This window comes from Bicyclus anynana, chromosome 2 (assembly GCF_947172395.1).
Source record: "Bicyclus anynana chromosome 2, ilBicAnyn1.1, whole genome shotgun sequence".
NCBI lineage: Eukaryota > Metazoa > Arthropoda > Insecta > Lepidoptera > Nymphalidae > Bicyclus > Bicyclus anynana.
Genome location: NC_069084.1, coordinates 18,720,467 through 18,745,591, shown reverse-complemented (window position 1 = coordinate 18,745,591; position 25,125 = coordinate 18,720,467). Strand labels below are relative to the sequence as shown.

Genomic DNA, 25,125 nt, shown 5'->3' with positions numbered 1-25,125 from the left:
ACTGCCCATAGACATCCATATAAGAGTACTGACTCCTCAAAGCGAGACGGATTGGAAGGTTTGTGATAAAAAGAAACGCGATTTTATTAATCAAAAGATTTCATTGTCTAGTTTAAAGATACTCTCTCGGATATTGGTAAGGTTAAAGATACTCTCTCGGAATGCATGCTACGATTAATTACACTATACCTTTTGGTTTGTAATTTTTTAAAAACGTTTACATCACTGCTCGGGTGCCGAGAGACTAATGAGGTATGACCTTAAGGATTAACAGCAACCTGCAACGACAAAAATGTGCAAATTTAAAACTACAGAGCGACATGCAGCGTTTTTTGTCCGCGGTAAAAACTCGTAGTGCACGAGTAGCCTACAGATCGGGTTCGGGTTAGTGACGATAAACATAAAAAATCGCACAAAAACGAATTGATTCGGTTGCCAAGTGAACTGCAGGGTCATTATGTAACTCGGTGAACGCTTTAAAATCACAGTCACGACAACAAATGACAGCGATTTTTCGTTTTTGCGATCATGTAACACACATCTCCCACCGAAATGACGTCATCTTGGATCGTTCTCTGTCACGGTCACTTGTAGGGATTTATCCAAGTTATAACGCAGTTTTTACGTATCGATAGTCAGTTTAAGCGATTATGTAAGCATAATGATCATACAACTGCGTGACACAGAAGTTGTCAAAGTCAATCGCTATAGAAACTAATACCGAGCAGTGTTTTAATAAAGTTTACTTGACGCCTGTGATTCAATAATTACAAATAAAAGTACTTTTAGGATTTTTTTGAATTTTGTACTATACCTTGTAAGTAAGGTATTAGTTTGTAAGTCAATAAAATCAGAATTAGAAAAGTTTTTCATGTAAAATATGACGAAAGTTGAGAATATATAGTAGGTACCTACCTACATACTTATTTCATAAAGCAGAATTACAGTTTTAGAGTTAGTTGAAGTGAATTTAATTAATTGTGTTATTTTTGTAGTGTTTACCGACATTGCCATGTACAATACAATGCATGTAGCATTTGTATTGTAAGCGGAAACGGAACGAAAAAGATGTCTTTGTCGAGTTCATTGCAAAACTTTCGTGTCGCGATACCAGCAGGTTTTAGAAGAAATACAAAGTCTTCGAACAACTGCTGTTCGCAATGAATTAGAGATAAGTAAGTTATATGAATGAATGAAGGAATTTTCTTCATTCTCTGCGTTGAGCAAGTGACGTGGACTATGGGCCTAACCCCTCTCATTCTGAGAGAAGACTCGAGCTCAGCAGTGAGCCGAATATGGTATTTTTATAAGGTGAGCTTCCATCATAGGATAAGTTGGTTTAAGATTTGGAGTAGGCTTATTCAGTACTAGCAGACACACCATAGTTTGACCGTTGTAGTTCCCGTTCCTGTGGGAATATGGGGTAGCACAGAGTAATACGGGCTATATTTTATATAGCCTATATTACTCTGTGCTGTAGCTTACCAATGGTGAAAGATTTTTTATAATCAGTCCAGTAGTATTTGTGTTAGATTGTAAGAAACAAATAATATTATCTAAAGATCGGTCACTGTCATCCTAAGAACCTAAATTAAACCATTGAATATTATTTACAGGTCTTGGCAGCTTTAAACTTTTATGCCAATGGATCATACAAATGGCTTTGTGATGGCTAAGGCATCTTTTAGCAAATGCCTACATGAAGTCGCTGACGCTCCTGAATACCCCAGCTGTTTACAAAAAATGTGTTAAGTTCCCTTTGCATTAAACACAAAATCATTATAAATAAGTAAGTATGAAACTAACTTATAGCACAGTATGAAACTAACATAACCTATTCATTATATTTTTAGTTTTTTTTTCTAAGACTCAACTAATTTGTGTTCACTACCACACTGAATCTTTCATAGGTTGATTTTGCATAAAAACTTATTTGCAAAATGAGATTGATTATTGATTGAGATTAATAAATAATACACAGAGTGCTTATTCATATCACAGGATGTTACTGTAAATAGACATATACCCAGGTGCTTAATCTAGATTAACATCTACTTACAGATTTTTGAAAAAATTTGGATTGCCCGGGTATTAGGGCGCATTGATTGCACCCATGTGACAATAGTTCGGCCTACAAGCCAAGAGCTACTAGGAGGCTAACAATTAGAATTGAATAAAAGCATGGTACCTCCTTTTATTTAAACATTAACTTATTTATATATTGTCAATTAATATTTCAGATATGTATAATAATAACATAGTGGATGCTCAATTTGGTGGTGCATCTTATGACTTGTACATATGGAACCAGTGCAATAAGACCACTTGAGGAAAACCTGCCCAATAGGGACCGCTGTTGGTTGTTAGGTAAGCTGTTGCTTAGGTATAACTGTCAGTTAATGAAACTACAGGATCCAAATATAAATTATATACTATAAATTATATATAACTGTTACTTTTATGTAGGCAAAATACATAATACATTGCAATACACACTTCAATTCTTTCAGGTGACCAATGTTTGCATGATGACCCCCATCTTGGGAGCTGCTCCTAGATCCCATGAAGATATGCACAACATTGCTGTGTCAGAAATACGGTGGAGCCTTGTAGTTGGGTGCATATTGTAAAATGTTTCCTCACTCCAAAACCATGAACTCTGGTTTCCTAAACCCTCAAGCTATGCAGCCGAAGGAGGAGACTTATCACAGGTCAGTATATTATATACCTACTTTATAAGAACTTGTTGGGCAGTACCATGTATACCTACATTATGATTTATTTTTCTAGGAGAATCACTAATAATTTTGAAGAAGTGAAGAGCTTAACAATGTTTCAACCAACACCTAAAGAAGCTTTCACTTGGCTGTTAGATCAAGGGCTGGATACAGAAAACAGTAATCCTTGTGATGGCAGTATTGTCCAAGGATTCCTCACTCAAAACCATGATAACAAGTTGCTAGAACCCTCAAGCTATGCAGACAAAGGACTGGATATATTTTTTCGTGACCAAGCCTTCTGTATAATTATTTATACTTAAACCATACAAAGCACTATCTAGTAGGCATACAGAGTAGCTTGTGTTGTGGGTACTAAGATAGTTGATATTATAATATTCATTTACATTTATATACTACCTATAAATACTTATATAATGTATAAATACACACACACTGGAAAAAACCCATGCTCTTCACACAAATATTTTCCAGGTGTGGGAATCGAACCCATGACCGTGGATGCAGGAGCACTACTTACTGCGCCACGCGTATGTGTTTTTATTTTAAAGCAAATTATTAAAGTTGATAATTCAAATTGTAGTCATGTTTTTAATTAATCTATAATTAATTTTTAATTTACATTTTGTTAAATATTTACCTATACTTCAGTCTATTTTTGTTAGAGGGGGTACCTATATGTGTAAGTAGGGTCGTTTCTTGATTAAATTAAACTAAAGAATGAAAGATATATATTATAACAAAATTTGTCAACAACAATATATCAAGTCTGAATAAAAAATACCAACACAAGTAAATATATTTTTTATTTTTAAGTAATAGATGTTACACAAATATAGAACTACCTGGCCCTACCTGCTTAACATTAAACAACATTGTTTTTAATCAAATCATTATTTATTTATTTCCTACAATGTGGTAGGTACATGTTTTGTTCTTAAAATTATTGAATTGTATAGATAAACAACTAATGTAGTATTCAATTTTTTCTTTTACAATTACTTAAATCATCATCATCATCATCATCATCATCATCATTATAAACACATATTCGGCTCACTGCTGAGCTCGAGTCTCCCCCAGTAAGAGGGGTTAGTGCCTACCCGCACTCGGGAGACCCCGCACTGGAAAGCGTGGTTGGTCGGTTGGTTGGATGTTCGCGGCTCAAGGTCGTTGTGCTTGGAGGTCCATGTAAGAGGCCTATGTCCAGCAGTGGACGTCTATCGGCTGATAAGGTAAGGGAAGGCCAATGCCTAACCCCTCTCATTCTGACAGGAGCCGAATATGGGCCAGCATATTTGGATTACATTGGCAGACATCACATATGCAGAGAATTAAGAGAATTCTCTGGTATGCAGGTTTCCTCACGATGTTTTCCTTCACTGTTTGAGACACGTGATATTTAGTTTCTTAAAATGCACACAACTGAAAAGTTGGAGGTGCGTGCCCCGGAACGGGTTCGAACCCACACCCTCCGGAATTGGAGGCAGAGGTCACATTCACTGGGCTATTAGGGATAATAATAATAGTTAAATAATATTTCCTCCTAATAATAGATAATAAAACATATTTTGATGTGCAATTTTACAATAAAATTTTTATCTAATACTATGTAATACTGAAATTAACCAAATGATAATAATCATATTCTTTATATACAGTGATGTCATAATTAACTATATTAAATTAAAATGAAATTATATTTGACAATTTTCTCTCATATGCAATGTCATTATTGATAATAATCTTATAAAAAATCTGTTCATTAAATGTTTGTTTAATTCTTTCTTCATGAATCGTTCATAGAGATGAAGGATTCAGAATCACCAATTTTTTCAAGGTGTTTTGCACCTCAATGGTGACCAGCGACATGGAGACTTCCATAGTCAGTCCCTGGCACTCAAAGTTTAGAGCCCACATCTTCATGTTGATCTGAAATGCAGAAAATATTTTTTTATTACATGAACTACATATGCCCCCGGTTTCTTTAAGTAGATCTCATTCCTGTGGGAATATTGAGATAAGAAATGGCCTATGTATTATATCTTGATTAAGAGTTTATATAAATGACAAATCTAGGGGGGGGTTAATTGATATATTTATACCTCAGGTATATTACTTGGTTCTACAATATATTTCTGTGAGATGGTGATAACAAAAATAATACTTTGTTGTATTTATGTTGAGCTTCTTTTCAGACGAAGAATGTTTGTGATCCTTTAGTTTCAGGTTAATGAATATTGTTATCATAAACAATACATTATTGTAAATGATAACAATATTCATTATATGTGATATTTAACAAATCAAAATGATGATATTTAACAAATCAAAATGTGCAATATTTATTAAGCTGAACATGTACATAATAAAAGAAAATATAAAGTACAAATTATTATTTGAATTAGCAATTATTATCATTAAGAATTACATACACTGGATTAGGTAATACTATTCATTCATTCATGATTAGACCAATAGTCCACCACTCTGACCCAAAGCGGATTAGCAGACTTCACATAAGCAGAGAATTAAGAGAATTATCTGGTATGCAGGTTTCCTCACGATGTTTTCCTTCACCATTTGATACATGTGATATTTAATATCTTAAAATGTACACAACTGAAAAGTTGGAGCAGCATGCCCCGGACTGGATACAAACCCACACCCTCTGGAATCTGAGGCAGAGGTTACATCCACTGGGCTATTGCTGTGCTTATGGACCTATATCCCTGGCAAACCCTCTAGTCTACTCTGCAGCAACTGGGCTTTTATGGGATTAAACTGAGCTCTTTTGTTTTTTGATTTGCCTTATATTTTATCCAGTTTTGTAGGAGATACATATACTTGTAGGATTTAACTTAACTATATATTGTAATTGAAATTTGAATTAATTATTTAAAGTGGCTAGCCTCAATCATCATAAAAAAATTACTAATCAAGGTAGGATTTTATATTTAGCCTTAATGTAACTAAAACAAACACCTACAAATACAAACAATTCTAATACATCTGCATAATGAGACAAAGTTTGATTTTGATTATTTGTCTTGTACTTAATGCTTAGAACTTAAAGGTTACATGGTGCAGGTATAGTTGTGGTTTAAAAAGGCTTGTTAATGCAATATGCTAGTCACAAAACCAAGTATTATGTTAAACTTATAATAGAAAATCATGAATTTCAATTGAATATAATTACTATCTGATGCTCGACAGTTCCACCTGCATAGTTCTCACTCTCTTGGGACTACAGGGATAAAATATAGCCTATTACACTCGCAAGTTATGTGAGTTTCTATTGGTGAAAAAATTTTCGAAATCGGTTTAGTAGATCCAGAGATTACCCCCTACAATATCAAAAATTTCCTCTCATCCTCTTTAAAATAATAATATAGAATATAGATATGTGATAACTTACACAACGCCACTGGCAGATGCGAACACGGAAGGTTTATTTAGTAGCCTGACTTTCCAAAGGCCCTCCAAAACAACCCATCGCCAAGTTTGATCCAAGCCAAGGCGATCATTGAGTTTCCCGGACATCTTTAGTTGCAAGCGATGAACTTTAATAAACAAAACACTATACAATATACTTTACATATTATCACAACGACCATTAAATTAATCATAGGCAGACGATAAAACTTTGAAGAACTTTCGTGTAGATAATGTTTTATGTAAAAGTGGCCGTTTACTTTGATAAATTAACTATTAACACTAATAAAAATGTATACGATAAAATGATTAATTAATTACTTCTATTGAAAACAAAAAACTAGCAGTAGCAAGTACTTTGATCCAACGAAACCAATTTTTTTATTAATATTTTAATACGGCTTTGTTTACCAACAAAGAAACTATGGCACTTCACTTCACCACAGACAAACAGCAAAATCAAGTATAATGCGTATATGTGCAAAAGTATGCCGCACCCGTAGTAAGTAGTACCGGGAAAGGGTGTATTTTATTTAGTCGCATAATGTCGATAAAATTTTGCGCCTAGAACGATATCACTAGGCATTGTGGCTGTCTTTTGTCTTACATAATCGGAATTGCAAAAACACTCTAGTGTTCAATTTAGCTTTGCGTTACACAGTTAGAAGTGATACGTCGAGATACATAATCAGCCTGCTGGGCCGATAATCTTGTCGAGCTATCAAACCTCCCGTGGCGCGACGCTATCGACGCGTATTGTTGTCTGGCAGACTTTATATCTAAATACTTTGTCGTTATCATTATTTTATAACTGTCTCGTTAGTCCAGTGGTTTGGGTTCGACTCCTGAGTCGGGCAATATTTATCATCATCATTATCGGCCGATGGACGTCCACTGCTGGACATAGGCCTCTTGTATGTACCTCCAAGCACAACGGTCTCAAGCCGCCAGCATCCAGCGGTTACCTGTAACCCGTCTTCGGTCTACGTAGTGGGGGGTCGACCAACACTGCGCTTACCGCAGCTAAAGTGATAAATATTCCAGCACCTAGCTGAGTCGCCATTCCAGCTAGGTGCTGGAATATTTATCACTTCTGTGATATTTCAGTAGTAGCACGTAGTTGACAGCGACGTGGAACAATGGATAGTGGTCTTGCTTTCTGCATCCATGGTCGTGGGTTCGATTCCCACAACTGGAAAATATTTGTGTGATATTAGTATGGATAACACCGGCTCCGCTGTATTTGGGACTAAGATAGTGAAGTGTATTGTATTGTCCAAATATTTTTTTTTTAAATTAGCATCTGATAGTAGCCGGGAGAACTTGCGAGCCTTTCTTTGTGGGTTTTTCAAAGTTGTCGCTAAGAATTTCTATGAAGAAAGATGAACTTAGTATTTTCCTTTCAAGTACTCAAACCCATGATAATAATCCATTGCCGCATCGGCTGAGCACTTAACCAATGAACCATTTAAAAAAAAATTAAAGCTTATATACTGCACACCTCGTAGGTATCATCTAATGGCTATTTTAACTAACCGGTAAAATTCCATAGCTACTCTTCAATCGATAAACCGCATGGTGCTAGTTCCCACGTCGTATGTCGATCAATAACAGCTCTACTGATAACTATCGACGTATCTAAACCTCGCAACCACCATAGATAACACCTAAGTGAAACACAAAATGAGTCAATTACTTTTTAAATTATACTTTAACAAATAAACAGATACAGACAAACAGACTAAAATTTAAAAAAAAACTGATATTTTCAGATGTACATTACACGTTACTTACTTTTTTAATATTTATTGTACTGATTCTTGAGAGGCCATGAAAGTACAATTTCATTGTATATAATAAACTTCACAGCAAACTCCTGCTTATATTCAATATTTGACTCCTCATTGATTAAAATCTATTCAGTATTGCAACAGAACTTTAGAACATACTTATATACAAACATAAATAATAAATACAATAAATACATACTCCTACATACATAATACACATACAATTCAAATCCTAACTCTTCTATTTGGCAATGCCGTACTCGGGTTAAAATGGTAAGCCTTTTTACGTTTCACAAAACTCAAATATGTATCAGCGCAGTCGATCTGTTTTGCATACATTTCCATACAATGGCAGTGAGTCAAGCAGATAAGTAGGTCACTTGTATGCCAATAAGATGTCCTGAATGCTACATTTCTATAGAGGCTTTTTCCATAAATACTTGCTAATAACCAGATTATCTATCAGGGAATTATTGTATCTAAAGTATATGAAAGAAATAAAAAACATTAATTTCAAAAATTGTAGTGTAGTTTAAAAAGTGTAGTATACTCAAACCACCTATTCTAAGCATCAGAACCATATGTCATTATATGTATATACTTAATTTATTATTATTATTATAAATATACTCATCGACCAATACAAATTGATTGCATGTACGAGTATTTTGGAAATGATTAATAAGCCATTGGGTCTTACTACATGTTGTTCTTTTAGAAATCTATATTGGTCATCCATTATATTATGTAACGATGCCTGTCTAAATGCTAAATTTTAAAAAAGGTTTTTTATTTGTGAAATGTTTTTATCGTTGTGTTCAGGTAGACAATTTACTGCGTCCCTGCGCTGACCTCGGCATTCAGGAGGAGTCGCTGATAGAGTGGCGCTATGACGTTGAGAAACAGGTAGGTTCCATTTATATGTTGTATATTATTGTATTTAATGTAACCTAATTCACTAATTATAGTAAACCTATCACTATCGGTTCAGGTTATCAGCAGTAACTACTCTCTCGCAATCATTTGCTATCTAAAAATTAAAAAAATTATGTAAAAATGTCATCCGGCTGGTGGATATCTTATAGTAGGTAGATTTGTTGTTTATTTTAATAGGTTGGTAATAAAGACCAATATAGTGAAAAAGCCAGCAGATCAGTATAACAGTTATCATAATGAATAATGTTTGCACAGTATAAAGTTTGACATGATCGATACTAGATGGCGGGTAGAAAATTTTGTCTCGCGGTACAGTTTGCTGTTTATGGAATTCTATGTAAATAATCTAAATATATAGAAATCCATATCTCCCTTGGTCAAGCCATCACGCGCGAACGGTAGGACCAATTTCACTATTTTTTTTATGTGTTTGTTATTGTCAGGAGAAGGTTTTTATGACAAAAAAAAAATTAAAAAGAGGTAGGGGTAGGGTACGGTAGGGGTAGTTGTAAGTTTACATTGAGTTTCACGCGCGCGAAGTCGCAAGCGTCCGCTAGTTAAAATAAAACATACTGTACGGTGCGTGTTTCTTTAATTACTGGTGTAGCTTTCGAAGTGATTGTCGTTGATTTAGAAAAGGAGATGGTCCTAAATTGTATGGAGCCCAGGATCAGTCATTGTACCCTAGTGGAAATAAAAGAAGATATTTTTTTTAACTATTTTAGATTATACAAATCTAAGAATTTACTTTAATTCTTTCGAAATAATATTAATTATCTCCCAAGAAATGCAACCCTACTATGGGTAATAATGGCGGATAGATGACGTTTTCAATGCAATAATCGATTTGACGTTTATCAATTGTCATGTCATAGTTGCTTTAGGGGGGCCATCTTGATTAATCTCAAAAACTTGGGTTTTTATTTTATTTATTTCTTTTTATTTAGTTAGATTTATTCACTTTAATAAGATCCTTGTATTTATAAAATTTTAAAGTTAAGTTTAAGTGGACCTGAAATGGACCATCTCCGTTAAAATAGTGTTTTGTAACTAGCGACATCTGTGCGCAGATAGAGCACGTGGTGCTGGGCAGGGGCCCGCCCGGCGGCGCGTGGCCCACGTTCCCGGGCGGCGTGCGCACGCTGTCGCCGGGCGCGTGGCTGGCGCTGCCGCCGCACGCCGCCGTGGGCGCGGGCGGTGGGCGCGTGCCGGCGCGCGCCGTGGCCGCCTACTGCCGCCGCTACGTGCAGGCGTGCCAGCTGCAGGTGAGACACGCCTACCCTGACACCCTAGTATAGACTTATTTATTTTTTTATATTTTTTTTAAGAATATATGCCATATTTTTAAATATGAAAAATATTCCCATTCCCCTCCAACTAGTCGGGAAAGACTGTGCTAGGAGTGGGTACGACGATAGACCAACGGGGCGGGGATCGAACCACCACCCCTCGGTGGTGAGTCCGACCGCTCTTACCGTTGAGCTATTGAGGCTCTTGTACTTGTAGAAGTTGTAAGTGCCTACACTAGTTTGAAACATCACATACAGCCAAGTGAGGGGTCAATCGTGAATATTGGAAAATGTGCTATGAAGCGCATTTTACATTTTTAGCAGACTCAAAAGTTATTACAAAAATAAGAAAATTAAAAAGTGAAAAAAGGTTCACATTTTGTCAGGACAACTTAATAATCAAATCAAACGGTAACCAAAATAAGACCCTAGAATGGCAGAGAATGACCTTGAGTGAAGTCACGCATTTGTGAACGTTGTGTGTAGGGTTGAAGGATCCTTTGACAGTTAACAATCACTCCACTCTCCCAAGTAACCCATAAAGAATTACACAACAAGGGATGTGGACGGCTCAAACGCCACGAGCACACTGAAGCCGTTGCAAGTGGTTGCAACGCGGCGATAACAACACTCTAAATATCATGTCATCTGATACTATAAAGTGAATAGTAAATACTGATATTATAAAGAGGAAAAGTTTGTGATGTTGTAGGAAGTAATCTCCGGGTATACTGAACCGATTATGATAACTCTTTTACCAATAGAAAGCTACATCATCACAGTAACGTAAAGTAACTATAGATGATATTGTATCACTGTGTGCTGTGTTAAAAGAAAAATGAACAGCACGGTTGAAACCACAAAGAATGTTCTAGTTAATAATTTTCATACTAGGGTTTACTACGCATTCGGACTACGCAATTTAAAGGTTATATCAAAAAAGCAAGCCATAACTCTAGCATGCAAAAATGAGTTTTCATTATACATATAATAATGGTATTTTTATAACATATCGTGCTATTGTTTACAGTTATCAAATAACGATTACTTGTCTTTCTAGAGATACTTTCGGAGCGGCGTGGTGGTGACCAGCGTGACGCGAGCGCCGCGCGCCGGCCCGCCCTGCCACGTGTCGTGCCCGCGAGCTGCCAACTTCTGGGTGTCAGGGTAAGACGGCAGCTTTGGATATTGCACAATATTGTGCAAACTCTAACTTATAAAATAATGGTTTCTCAACTTACCATTAAGTTTTATTAATTGTGCAAAGTAGTTGCACAATCTATACTAATATTATAAAGTTAAAGAGTTTATTTGTTTGTTTGATTGAACGCGCTAATCTCAGGAACTACTGGTCCGATATAAAAAAAATCTTTGTGTTCGATAACTTATTTATCGAGGAAGGCTATATATTATCCCCGTATTCCTACGGGAACGGGAACCACGCGAGTGAAACCACGCGGTGTCAGCTAATTAATAATATAGTGCAAACTGTAATTTAGAAAATAATAGTGTCTCAGCTTGACATTAAATTTTAATGGATGTGCAAAGTACTTGCACAATGAATAATGTGGTTTAATTTACAATAAAAAAAATATCAAAAAAATTTAGCGTTTTGAAATTCTTTTATATGTATATGATTTTTAAGTGTAAAGTTAGTTAAATGTTAGTATAAATATGTGATGCAGGTACGACAAGTCAGCGGGCTGCGGGTTCCGCTACTTGTGCCGGCGCGTGGTGGTCGCCTGCGGCGCGGGCGACCGCCCCAACGCGCTGCCGCCGCGCGTGTCGCGCCGCGCCGTGCACTCGCTGGCGGACGTGCAACGCGCGCTGCAGCTACTAGCCGACAGAGGTGACGTCACACAGCCTCGCTGATCGCAATACTAGTTAATAGGCTAGTTGACTCGTATCAAATTTAATATAAAAAATATTAAATTTGTGTGTTCTTTAAAATTTTCCCAACGTCAATCGCCCAAATATGTTCGTGTGTAGGTGACGGCGAGAAGTCGGTGCTGGTGGTGGGGTCGGGCGTGAGCGCGGCGGACGCGGTGCGGCTGGCGCGGCTGGCGGCGCTGCCCGTGCGCCACGTGCACCGCGCCGCCGCAGACTCGCTCGCCAAGCTGTCGCCCGTCGCCTACCCGGACTACTGCCACGTGAGTATCAAAACCAATGGGACAAGAATTACTTTTGACGGCTTCCGTGGCGCAGTGGTATGCGCAGTGGATTTACAAGACGGAGGTCCTGGGTTCGATCCCCGGCTGGTCAGATTGAGATTTTCTTAATTTGTCCAGGTCTGGCTGGTGGGAGACTTCGGCCGTGGCTAGTTACCACCCTACCGACAAAGACGTACCGCCAAGCGATTTAGCGTTCCGGTATGATGTCGTGTAGAAACCGAAAGGGGTGTGGATTTCATCCTCTTCCTAACAGGTTAGCCCGCTTCCATCTTAGACACCATCATCACTTACCATCAGGTGTGATTGTAGTCAAGGGCTAACTTGTAAATAATAAATAAAATGAAAAAAAATACTTCAAAGAACTTGACGAAAAAGTCAAGAAGACGAAGAGCCAGTATCGGAGGGGGCATGTGGACAAGGATGACGAAAGAACTTGTGGAGTAAGACTGTGTTTACTCCTTTACAAAAGATCGCCCACATGATGCGTTCTCCAAAGGATCGTTTGCCATACCAGTGTCCGGGTGTGTATAAAATCGACTGCAGCTGTGGTAGCTCTTATATTGGACAAACGAAGAGGCCCATAGCAACCCGTGTAACAGAACATATACGAGCGATAAAAAACAACGACCCGCAAAAGTCTGCGATAGCTGATCACATTCTACAACCGGGAACTAAACATTGGATTGAGATCCATAATCCACGCATTATTTCCACGGACCGCCACTATATACCCCGAGTAGTTCGAGAAGCCATTAAAATTCGAAAATACAAAAATTTCAATCGGGAAGATGGCTTCAAACTAGCCAGCGAGTGGAACCCGGTGGTAGAATTGTGCAAACCAAGAGGGCGCCGCGACACGCATAATAACAAAAGCGATGTCGTGAGTGTGGTTTGCCTAAACAGCCAAAAACGCGAGGTCGTTGAAAAAAGAAAAAGAACAAGAAAGAGGGGCAAAAGAACAAGAAAAAGGGGGGCATGAAAGATGGTTGGTTATTACCCCATGAGTACAAGAGGGTGTCTGTGCTGGAATGGCTAGACTAGACACTAGTAAAACTTCAGAGCTCAGCCATGGGAATGGGTTTTCAGAGAAGTACAAGATATAATTATGGCTTACCATGCTCTGCTTCCAAAAGAGCTCAGCCATGGATTCCCATGGGTTTTCAGAGAAGTACAAATAAACATAGCATTTCCATGCTCTGCTACCAAGCAAAGCTCAGCCATGTGAATGAATTTTCAAAAAGGTACAAATAAACATGGCTTACCATGCTCTGCTACCAAGCAGCACTGATTCCGGTGCTGGAGTAGAACTAGAACTAAAGCTGGCGGTGAGTGGGGTAAACGGGATATTATTCATGCTCTCCATGCAGTGAGCTGTCCCAGATAGATATATCACGATATGATGAGTTCCTTAATGATAAAAATGCTTGGAGGCCGTTGGATCAGCTTCCACCTTCACACAGGAAGTAAAACTATAACAAATGTAAACAGTAATTGTTATCAATTGTAAATTATAATACTGTATGACTTTTTCAAAAGAGCAACTGTTGAGTTTCTTGCCGGTATCTTCTCAGCAGGACCTGCCTTCCGAACCGGTGGTAGAATCTTTACAAATAGTCAACTGACGTGTCAAAAGTGCTTGTAAACTGAGCCTACTTGAAATAAATGATTTTTGATTTTGATTTTTTTGATTTTGATACATAAACATCTTGTGGTTGTTAAGGCTTGTTTTGATTAATCGATGACAAAAGCATTCAACGCTATAAAAGCCATTGAATAAGTAAGCGAAATTTTTCAAAACGCAAGCTACAAAGACCATATTGGATTTCAATAATATGTAGGAAATGTATTCATACTTTACCTTGGCATATTGGTAAGGATGTATTTTTATTGATCAATGGCGAAAGCATTCGAGTTGTGGGTTATTTAAAAAATTGCGTTTTTCAAATAACCCACTACTCAAACCAATCAAGCACATTTAGAATTTAGAATGTATTTTCTAAAACATTATTAAGCCAAACCAATTACAAAATGAACTAGTATGCTAATGACGAATGGCCAATACAAACCAATGAAAATACACCCTTCTACAAAACCTGCGAAGTTTGACAACTAACAGACATCTCAATATTGTTAAAAATATAATCTGCATGAGAAAATGATGCAATAAAATTAATTTTGGAAAAATTATTTACAGGTATACAAAATGATGCTGGACGGACCCACCGGCAACCACCCCAACTACACCCCATACCCCGAACACATCATAGTGGACATCGAACCTGTAACCAGAGAAACATCACTGAAACATAAAGAAGAATTCGACGACGAAACTTTACAGCCCAAGAGGGTAAAACTACTCAACTTGGTCACAAACAAAACAGTAGAAGTAACAGCGAACCTCATAGCCGTGCTCATCGGCTCCAAACCAGACCTATTCTTCTTACAAACAAACTTTAACTTAAACGAAATGGACATACAGAAGGAATGCATCAAATGCATGGACAAAAAGGACGAGAACCAAAGACTGTGTTTCCTGAAGAACCATTGGAACAACCTCAAAAGTGTCCTCGGACAAGGCATACAGAGCTGCAAATCTCGATACTTGAACTATAGTGAAATCAACGGCAACACGGATACAAAGTGTCTCGAGACAAACTGTAACGAGAGGAAGTTGAGCTCGGACACAGAGATTGACAAGAGTGCTGTGAACTGTAAATGTACACACATAAATATCATTCCGGACAGCGACAAGAAGATTGACTGTGATTGTCAACCCGTGAACCCGTACAGTTCTGGGATTGGCTTTGGTGTGGATCCTACTAAGCCAGTGGACGGTCGATCGAACCCCATAGCCATAGACAAGAGCACGCACGAGATACTGAACGCGCCCAAGGGCATGTACGCGCTGGGGCCGGTCACCGCGGACAACTTCATTCGCTTCATCCCCGGCGGCGCTGTGGCTATCGTATCGCACTTGCACAGAGAGATGAAGGAATGACTCACTTGCCATTAGGAATTGTGATTTTATTATTTAAATTTTTTTTTTACAATAAATTATTTTTTATACCCCTACTTTGTATTTTCTTTTTCAATTCAATATTTTGGTGCGTACTGATTTTAAAGGACAACGCGATCCCTTTTGCTTAGTGCAAATGTAAGTTTGTTAAGCTTTCGCGCCTAAACTACTAAACCTATTTTGAAAATTCTTTCACCGATGGAAAGCAACACAACAAGCTATAACATAGAATATAATAATAGGAACGGGAACTAAATGGAGCACTTATAAGTGTATTATAAAAATCTATACTAATATTGTAAAGCTGAAGAGTTTGTTTGATTGAACGCGCTAATCTCAGGAACTACTGGTCCGATTCTTTCAGTGTTAAATAGCTTATTTATCGAGGAAGGCAGGTAAAATCATGTAATAAAGAATAATAGGCAGATAGAGCGGACGGAATGCGGCAGTGATGCAGCCATTCCAAATACAATTCAAAAACGAATACATTCTCAAGTAAGTACGACCCGAAGCGTCGCATCAGTAATTAATTTTCAATATTATTCAAGAAATATGGCGTTTTATGTCTGTTCACTAAAACCAAAAAAATAAAATGGAGTATCATTCTTTATTCTGTGGGTAAAAAAAAAACAATTTATAGAAAAAACAGTCATTTAATATAGTGCTGTGCTGCTGTGTGCTTTGTTATTTTAAAACATTCAGCATTAACATACATAAAATACATACAGAAATCTTGAATTTTATAGACATGGAACAGTCAGCTATATATTTTTTACAGTTAAGCCTTACACACAGAAATAAATGCAAATGACATCGAGAGTAGGTACCTACATAAGTCGTTCCTTTGAGAAAGAGTTGTTAGTTGCAGAGACAAGGTTTTGTAACGATTTTTATATCATATATTCTTGATTCAGTTATAAAATTGTAAGTTACGAGAAATTCGGCTCACTGTAGATGCAGGTAAAAAAATTAATTAAAGTGCACAATTCCTGTATATGTGTGCACTCTTTATTTCCTTATAGTTATAGGATATTCAGATATAGTCAGACACTGTTGAGCACGAGTCTCTTCTCACAATGAGAGGGATTAGGCCTTAGTTCGCTAAGGTGACCTAATGCGGATTGGCAGACTTCACACACATAGAGAATTATGAAAATTCTCAGATAAGCAGGTTTCCTCACGATGTATTTCCTTCCTTCACCATTTGAGACACGTGATATTTAATTTCTTAAAATGCACATAAAAGTTGGAGGTCCATACCCCGGACCGGATTCGAACTACTACGCCCTCCGAATCGAAGGCAGTGGTCATATTCCACTTGGCAGTGATAAAAACACCAAAACTTAAAAGGTCAAGCCAGGACTATCAGGAAGGATGATTCCAAAGTGCATTTATCTCTACTGACAACTATTTGTATTAAAGCTAGCAATTTGCCAGAAACTAAAAACATTGGTCAACATAAGAGGTGTGGGGTTCCACCAGAACAAAGTCAGACCACACCCTTATATAGTGCCTCCAGTAGCTTGGTTAGTAGTGACCATTATATTATTTATTTAACCATTATATTATTATAAATATTTAATTTACAATAAAAAATTATTAGTGGGTTTATATTTTCTCTATAATATATTGCTAAATATATACAATTTACCATTAGATGGAACAATTTACTATTTACTTGTTAAAAAGTGTAGAAAATAAATTAAATGCATAATACGAAATTATATAATTTCAAGAGCAATGTCTAGACAAAAGTGATAATAGGTCAAGATATGAAATTCTCTTAGCGGTTTATTTAGTGAAAATAATAATATGATGAACTTGATTATCAGTACTTTCAAAATGTCTGAATCCCATCCAGGATATTCAATAATAATATGCTCATTCTTGCAATACAGCATCAAGAACAAATCAGAACCTATCCCCAATGTCAGACAAAACCGAGGCAAAAAGCTGATGAATTTATTTCGTCACAATTTACTTATTCTTAAAACTCCAATTCTATAATAGCTTAAGCTCTTTTCAGTCAATCTTATCAGTGGTATACAAAATATACCTTGTAGAAACTGTGTGTATGAAAATTCAGGCGATAACTTTACAAGACTATTACTGCCATCACTGTACTCTATATCAACAGTCCAAACAAATTATTACATTACATCAAAGATTTTCTATGTGCCTATATTACCCCCATTATAGATATTGTAGACAATATTTAGGTATTATTTCTTTAATAGCCTTCGTTGTTTACAATGTGATCGATTTGATTAAGACAATTAGCCACTTTTGTCCGCCTCGCAAGGGACATATCTATAGCATAAAATCTTTGCATTAAATAACATAGCTATGCATTTATTTCATAATAGCACTTCTTTAATATGTAAGCACTTTTGATAAGTTAAGCTGGAGGAGGAGATCTCAAGTCAGAAAGTTGTTCTCTTTTAAAAGTTACAAATGTTACAATTTGTAATAAGTAAAATAGTTTACATCATCTTGTGTGCAGGAGAAAGCAGTACTGATTGCTTTCATGAATCTATACCATTAAGAAAGTTATAAAATATTACAATTTTCTTAACTTAATAAACAAAATTTTATTTGGACTCGAGTTATAAAATTGTATACCACAAATAAGGTTTATTTTGACTTCAACATTTTCTTTCTACAAGGTATATTTTGTAAATACACTATTTGTCTATCAAATACCATCATTCCAGTACACTATCTACACATTCTGTCTGTCCAACGTCCGTGCCCATGTGTGTGTAGCAACACTTTATCACTAATTTCTGATAATAATGTAACAGAGGGTCAAGTTTTATACACACCAATATGCAAAGTAGTGCTTATATAAGTACATTCAAACTTTTACAATGACCTAAATAAATTATCAGATTGAAATAAATAAATAAAAATCAAAAATAAATTTTTATATGAATATACCTATTTCATTAATGGACACCTAATTATAGTTAACAGCCAGTTTATAATTAGGTGTCCCTTAATGTTTAAAACAGGATGAACAACTTAATAAAAATTAACATGGTAATAATAGATTTTATATAGAAGATCTATAATTATATTATTTACATAACAATTGTTTATGAAACCATACTCATAACAAAATATTGTACACAGGGTGCCTTTGAGGCCTTCATTTGCTAAAATAAAAATATGTGGCATAGTACCTATTAATTCATTAATTAAATATTGATTAAACAAAAAAATTAGATCACAGATAAAAAGCATTTACATTATTGCACCAAAAGTTTGAATTTGCCATGAATTATATTGAAGAATTCATATGTTACGTAGATGCAGGTAAAAAAATTAATTAACTTGCACAATTGCTGTAGAAATATGTGTGCACTCTTTTTTCCTTATAGTTATAGGATATTCAGATATAGTCAGACATGCAATTATCTTTAATTCGCACAAGACTTATATTAGTGGCCTGAATGACATAAAAATTCATTAAAATTTAGTTTATTATATAATAAAAGATTATTTATAAAACCACATTAGCATTTTAGTTTCCGCGTGCTATTACATACCTGCATTCTCATAAACTTAAGTGATGGTATAACTTAATCATTTGAAAAGCTTGACAAACACCTTAGTGACGAGGTAATGAAAGTAACACCATAACAGATACAGGAATATAGCCATCACAACTATCGTAAAGATGATCTGACGTCAGTCCCGCTGGGGTGGTGTAGGTGTATGCGGCCTGTGGAAAACTGTAATCAACTTTTTTATTTCCTCCGCCAGCACCCTGGGCAGCCCCAGAGCATCAACCGCTGCAGGATCATTGAGGCGCTGCGCCAGTACGAGCATTGCACTCCTGCGTAGAGATCTGACTCTGATAGTGATATTCCAATTTGTTCTATACAACATTCCTCCTATGTTGCTTGGTGGTCGGAATATTGCTTTATTGTTAATCACACATGTCTCTTTTGTCGCTACATCAGAGAACTCCCATGGGTGTGTTATGAATGAGTTGATGTCGAAGTAAGTGTCCGCTTGCAACCTGACGTAGTGTTTCTTCACGCCGCTGAAGTCCCTCCACCAGACGTCGACAGCCCGCGAAGTTCTATTCGTGAAACGCAGGTACGCGCTCGACGCTGACTCCAACGACTTGACTACGACGAGCTGCCCTTTCTCATCTTCCTCGTATAGTAACACACCCGGCTCCTCATCCTCGAGCTGTCGCCTTTCGCGATCCATCATATTATTATGGTTCTTGTAAATTATCGGAAACACTTTTATACCGATTTAAGAACAAATTATCATAGAACAACATACGAAACAGTTCATAACGTCGTCATTTCACTTGGTTCTGTTTTTTGTTATCGTCAAACGAATAAACGAACAAATCACAATAAAGTTTAATACATTTTAATGAATATCGTTGTAAATGTATAGAAAAATTATCGATAAATCACACGGCGACAATATTTTCTTTACATTATTAATTAATAAATAATAAAATAATTAATAACTTGATCGTGAATTTAAACAATGCCGCCAATCGTACAAATCGAAATTAATGTCATGTTGACGTTTAATAATCATTATCACTTCCACTTCTAAAACTGCAATGGCTGTTTGTGTGGCTGTTATTGGGAAAGATGTAAGTTTTTACACAATTTTTTGTCAAGTTTTGTCTTTATTAATGTACACTACCACCTCCTTAACTTTAGTGTAAATTGTTTGTATTACAATCAAACGAAATTGTAGTTTTCTTTGTTGTACATTTCATTTCCAAAAATTATAAATTTTTCATACGTCAATTTTATCTGTCATAGTGACATTTTTTACAAAGCAATAGACAAAGACGCTTTGAATTTACCTCATTTACGGGGTAAACTAGAGTCGATCAAGTTTTCCTAACACTTCTTATTCTTTTATAATTGGCAAAATAGTATTCGGTAAACTATTATCATGTTCCATGAGTATGCTATTGATTTTTTTTTGTTTTCAGAACTCACCATTGTACATTGGTGGAATAGGTAATGACCCTAATGCGGATAATGAGCTATCCAGGCAGTGGCTAGTTCACACTGCTCTTGATGCGTTGGAAGAGAGACTATCAACAACTAACAATAGCAACACCAACTCCAGTACAAATACAGCTCGAGCTGATTTACGCGATCTATATCTCGGTTTGCTGTATTCCACTGATACTCATAAAATGTACAAAAATAATTACTTTAATTACGAGTATAATCATAATGAAATTAAATGAATCTTTGTACCTATTTTATAAAATCATGTTTTTTAGATATGGTTATGTTACCAATACAAGAATAAAACTTGTACTTGTGACAAGCTCGACATCGCCTGGGAGTAACATAAGAGATGCAGAGGTCAGGACTGCTCTTCGTAGACTTCATGCTTTATATGCCGACGCTATTTGCAATCCTTTCCACTTACCTGGCGATCAGATCACTTCACTGTAAGTATATTTAGCTAATCTGTAATTGTTTTATACAAATATACAAATCGAATTTTTGATTATGTTCTTTTGTTTCAGAAAATTTGATAAACAAGTGAAAAGCTTAATGTTAAACAATGTTTGAGTAATGAAGATAAATGGGAAAGTGTTAAAAATTTTATTTATGTATTTATTAAGTTACTAGATTCTTATGTAGAGACCCTTTTTTGTATTATGTTTAACTAATTGTAATTAATGTCTCATTTTAGTAACTTTTACATTACATATTGCTTGTTTCAGAAATTTCGACAGTAACAAGCTTAATGTTTACTAAGTCTGTAATTCCCTTATTTATTAGGTTTAACTCTATTAAAAGTAGTGTTAGTATTCCTAACACGTAAAACTCTCGTGTCGCGTTTTTTTGTTACCAAACTCTTCTATAACGGCTGGTCCGATTTTTATGAAATTTTATGTGCATTTCGGGTAGGTCTGAAAATCAACCACCATTTATTTTTCGTATCCCTAAGTGGTGTTGATGGTCAAAAATAAGGCAAAACAACGTTAGCCGGGTCACGTAATTAATACAAAATAAAAAATAAAAATAAAAAAGACATACATACAGCCGAACGTAGAACCTCCTCCTTTTTGGAAGTCGGTTAAAAATCATCGGTAATTATATTGTCGGTTATATCTTCAAACCGATCCATAGAAAGGACATTTTCATTGACATTTTAAAATCAAATGGGATCAATATGGAAAATAGATACTCACTCAATCAAATAAAAATTCAAAATTGGTTAATAAATGAAGTTATGAGGTAATAAACATAAAAAAACATACGTGTCGTATTCAGAACCTCCTCCTTTTTTATGAAGTCGGTTAAAAATGGTAGGGTATTTTACAATGTCTTATATTTTAGTGTCTTGCAACCCCACAATTTTATCAGTAGAGCACTTTGCTCCATTCATAGCATTAGCACGATAATTTTACGATATCTTATTGACCAAAGATCGCATAGTATTGGTTAATTCTTTTTAGTTTTTTTTTACATATTATGCTTTTTAAACAAATTTTATGAAATTAATATTATATGTGAAAGTCATAGATACTATAGTTTAAAGTAAAAGCGTAATCTTAGTCTCTGGTCATTTTTATATGTCTATAATCTATGCGTTTATTTTCTTTCCTCTTTGAAAAAGTGACGTTTCCGTTCGCTGTTCTCCGGTTCAGCGCTGAGCAATTTTTATTAGAAAAGTTGTTTATCTCGACCGGGAAATCGCATTAAAATGGTAAGTTCAACCCTGGTTTCGTTAATCTTTGAAATTTTCCCGAAAGCCCGACATTTACATGAAAAATTTGCGATGTTTACAGTTATAGGTTATGTTCACATGTGTCCTGACCCAAATTATTAACTTTGTATTGAACTTTTTAACAATTTGATCTGAATCATGTAAATCAGTAACTATTTGAATCTTCAATAATGTTTATCATACATAAATCTGATAATATAATATAGATAGTTAAGATAACTTCTCTATTACACACAATACATATTTTATGCCAGGCAAAGATTTTTTCACGACTTGTAACATTACTTACATGTGACATGTAAAAGTATAGAGTAACATGCTTAATATAAATAATACAATCGTTAGGTTCATGAATTCAACCATAATGTATCTACAGCAAATTGCTTAATATGGGTAACCACTCCATACTTGCAGGCAGCCGCCGCAGTGTCAGGCAAGGACATCGAGAAGCCCCAGGCGGAGGTGTCCCCCATCCACCGCATCCGTATCACCCTCACGTCGCGCAACGTGCGCTCACTGGAGAAAGTCTGCTCCGACTTGATAAATGGCGCCAAGAAACAGAAGCTGCGTGTGAAGGTACTAATCTGCTTATTATAAATAAATAAATAAGCTTTTTATTCCAAACAGTGCATCTTGTGATATCCTCTCTGTTTGGACGCCCGATGCACATGAATGCCATGTGTTGCTCTACACTAGCAGCATGGCAGCTTCATTGATCTAGAGAGCACCTTAGAACGCCAGACTGTGTGCAACATCGCATATGCGCCCTGTGCTTTCACTAGTCTGTTATCTATATCTTCCTCATTACCCCGCAGGTGACTATGCTACCAGTGTATAGTGTTTTTCAGATAGCATGTGGACAGTAACAATTCACTAATTTATGATAATAGTATGTATTATGAATGTCTTAGGGCATAAAAAAAAAAAAATAATAATAATTTATTTATTCATGAGAAAGTACAGAAGGCAACTGTCACTTTAAGGCCTTTAGATGTAGTGGTAAGTTGTGCAGACAAACATTTGAATGGAGTTTGATCGTAAAACTGACTTTGTGTTGTGACATATACACAAATGTATTAGATTGAACATCTTACCAATGCATGCAAACCAAACAGATATCCCAGAATAGATTGACTAATAAGTAAAGAAGCATCATATGATGAAACACACTTTCCTAGAAGATGCCTTTACTTCAAGGTACCCTTATTGTAGGTGGTAGGGAAAACAGAATCTGGCTATATTTTCACACTGCTTATGATATGGATGTATTAGGATCTTCAACCTTTTGTATGAAACTATGTGAAATTAATTATGTAAAAGAATTTTTAAAATTAATGGTCCACAAATAAATATCACTGCACATAGGTACTTTGAAGTCAGTTAAAAAGTACAGATGACTGCTTTAGCATGTGAATCATTCTTAAGTATTTAACTCCTAACAGGAGCTACCGTACATTATGATAAGATGTAAACTATTTATATTATTAATATTTTATGTCTTTCATAAACAAGATGTTGACTACAATGTATGTCCGACTTCTTAATCTTAAATATTTAGGTTTTAAAATTGGCTTAGCACTGTTCTGGGTGCATCTTTCTAGGCCTACAATAAAATATTGACCAATGAAAGATTAGCATTGTTTCTGGTGTTGCCACTAGTGGATGAAATGTATCTATTTTTTTTTAAATATGTTGTTAGTCCTATGTTGAGGGTGATTTTGTAGTCCAGTGTGATTATGTTTTCATATAAAATATAAATAAAGCTAGGAACAGTAAAATATTCATAGTTTGGCACCTTGATGAAAACACAAAATGTCTATACGTTTGTGTTCACCAAACTGGTGCTAAAGCAGAGCTTCTCAAAGTGCAGTGTGCATGCTCTTGATGCTGTATTCTGCTCATAGGGAAGCTACAGACATGCTTTATGTCTAATAATTTTTTCTTTAAGTAATTTGGAGAAAAGTACTTATATATAGACAACTCCTAGAGGCCTACAAAGGCAGAGGGTTTGCATCAAACTGTCCATCCCAAATGCTATCAGAGTATGTCAGTGACTGCAAGCTCTGATTGCAAGGGAGAATTTATATTTCTATATTAATATTATAAAGCCGAAGAGTTTGTTTGATTGAACACGCTAACCTCAGGAACTACTGATCTGATTTGAAAAATTCTTTTTGTATTAGATAGCTCATTTATCGAGGAATGCTATAGGCAATATATTATCCCCGTTTTCCTACTGGAAAGGGAACCTCGCGGGTAAAACCGCGCGGCGTCAGCTAGTATTATTATAATTGTGGTCTTACTTGTTCTGAGAAGAATATTGTTTGTGTACCTACTTGAAAAATGAAATTTTCTGATTCCATTTGTATGTACTTTCAGGGTCCAGTTCGTATGCCAACTAAGATCCTGCGCATCACCACCAGGAAGACCCCTTGTGGTGAGGGTTCCAAGACCTGGGACAGGTTCCAGATGCGCATCCACAAGCGTGTGATAGACCTGCACTCACCGTCAGAGATTGTCAAGCAGATCACCTCCATCAACATCGAGCCTGGTGTTGAGGTGGAGGTCACCATCGCAGACGCGTAGGCACAGCTGACAATATACTGTAAAAACTAAATCTATGGCGTTTTACTCAAACAACATCATTTTTGAAGTAATAACTTCTTATGGGAGGGTAAACCGTTTCGTAACGTAACGCGTTACGGCGCCACTGTCTGGTTTCCCTTTCTCTCAGGCATACGGCAACAGGTTTTAGATATCTCAAAGCGTATCCTTAACATACAATGTCAACGATCAAATTATCGCTTTTCTTTGGAATAGGAAGAAAGATAGAGATATCATCGATTGGTTTTGGATTTCTGACGTCACAAAAAAAATTTACGCATCGCTTGCTGTTAGTAGTTAGAAAAGTATCGCCTATAAAAAGAGCAAAACTGCAGGATATGCCAAAGGATTACGTCCTATAAAGTGCCCCCCTGTGTCCATCAACCTGAGTTATTGGTGTTG

The 25,125-nt window shown here is 36.1% G+C and overlaps 4 protein-coding genes and 2 long non-coding RNA genes across 12 annotated transcripts in view; 4 read left to right on the top strand and 2 right to left on the bottom strand.

The window, feature by feature from the left end:
* LOC112053956 (oxidative stress-induced growth inhibitor 1) overlaps positions 1-15,431 on the top strand; it is a 58,683-nt gene extending 43,252 nt beyond the window's left edge. For both annotated transcript variants that reach the window (XM_024093591.2, XM_024093590.2), the window contains exons 5-10: positions 8,786-8,869; positions 9,970-10,164; positions 11,249-11,355; positions 11,874-12,037; positions 12,178-12,338; positions 14,554-15,431. In XM_024093591.2, the coding sequence (XP_023949359.2) occupies positions 8,786-8,869; positions 9,970-10,164; positions 11,249-11,355; positions 11,874-12,037; positions 12,178-12,338; positions 14,554-15,357 (1,515 nt within the window). In that variant the 3' untranslated portion in view covers positions 15,358-15,431. The remainder of the gene's footprint in view (positions 1-8,785; positions 8,870-9,969; positions 10,165-11,248; positions 11,356-11,873; positions 12,038-12,177; positions 12,339-14,553) is intronic.
* On the top strand, positions 661-3,535 carry LOC112046374 (uncharacterized). 6 transcript variants are annotated; one of them, XR_008252078.1, is made up of 6 exons: positions 661-903; positions 996-1,311; positions 1,617-1,789; positions 2,241-2,367; positions 2,511-2,711; positions 2,791-3,535. It is a non-coding gene; the product is annotated as an uncharacterized LOC112046374 (long non-coding RNA). The 6 variants fall into 6 exon arrangements; XR_008252081.1 differs by having other exon boundaries at positions 693-817; XR_008252080.1 differs by lacking the exon at positions 996-1,311 and having other exon boundaries at positions 664-903.
* Positions 3,526-6,846, bottom strand: LOC128199441 (uncharacterized). The gene is made up of 2 exons (XR_008252082.1): positions 6,157-6,846; positions 3,526-4,670 (listed from the first exon to the last, which is right to left on the bottom strand). It is a non-coding gene; the product is annotated as an uncharacterized LOC128199441 (long non-coding RNA).
* A 576-nt stretch (positions 15,432-16,007) lies between the features above and the next one.
* Positions 16,008-19,747, bottom strand: LOC112053957 (von Hippel-Lindau tumor suppressor homolog). Its single transcript, XM_024093593.2, has one exon. It carries the CDS (start codon positions 19,600-19,602, stop codon positions 19,069-19,071), a length of 534 nt encoding a protein of 177 aa, XP_023949361.1. The 5' UTR covers positions 19,603-19,747; the 3' UTR covers positions 16,008-19,068.
* A 155-nt stretch (positions 19,748-19,902) lies between these two features.
* LOC112053958 (trafficking protein particle complex subunit 2-like protein) lies at positions 19,903-21,216 on the top strand. The gene is made up of 4 exons (XM_024093594.2): positions 19,903-20,005; positions 20,357-20,568; positions 20,657-20,830; positions 20,909-21,216. Exons 1-4 carry the CDS (start codon positions 19,973-19,975, stop codon positions 20,952-20,954), a joined length of 465 nt encoding a protein of 154 aa, XP_023949362.1. The 5' UTR covers positions 19,903-19,972; the 3' UTR covers positions 20,955-21,216.
* Positions 21,217-21,939: 723 nt separating this feature from the next.
* On the top strand, positions 21,940-24,736 carry LOC112053959 (40S ribosomal protein S20). Its single transcript, XM_024093595.2, has 3 exons — positions 21,940-22,098; positions 22,534-22,695; positions 24,499-24,736. The coding sequence occupies exons 1-3, from the start codon at positions 22,096-22,098 to the stop codon at positions 24,703-24,705; spliced, it is 372 nt and encodes a 123-aa protein (XP_023949363.1). The 5' UTR covers positions 21,940-22,095; the 3' UTR covers positions 24,706-24,736.
* Positions 24,737-25,125: the final 389 nt, after the last annotated feature.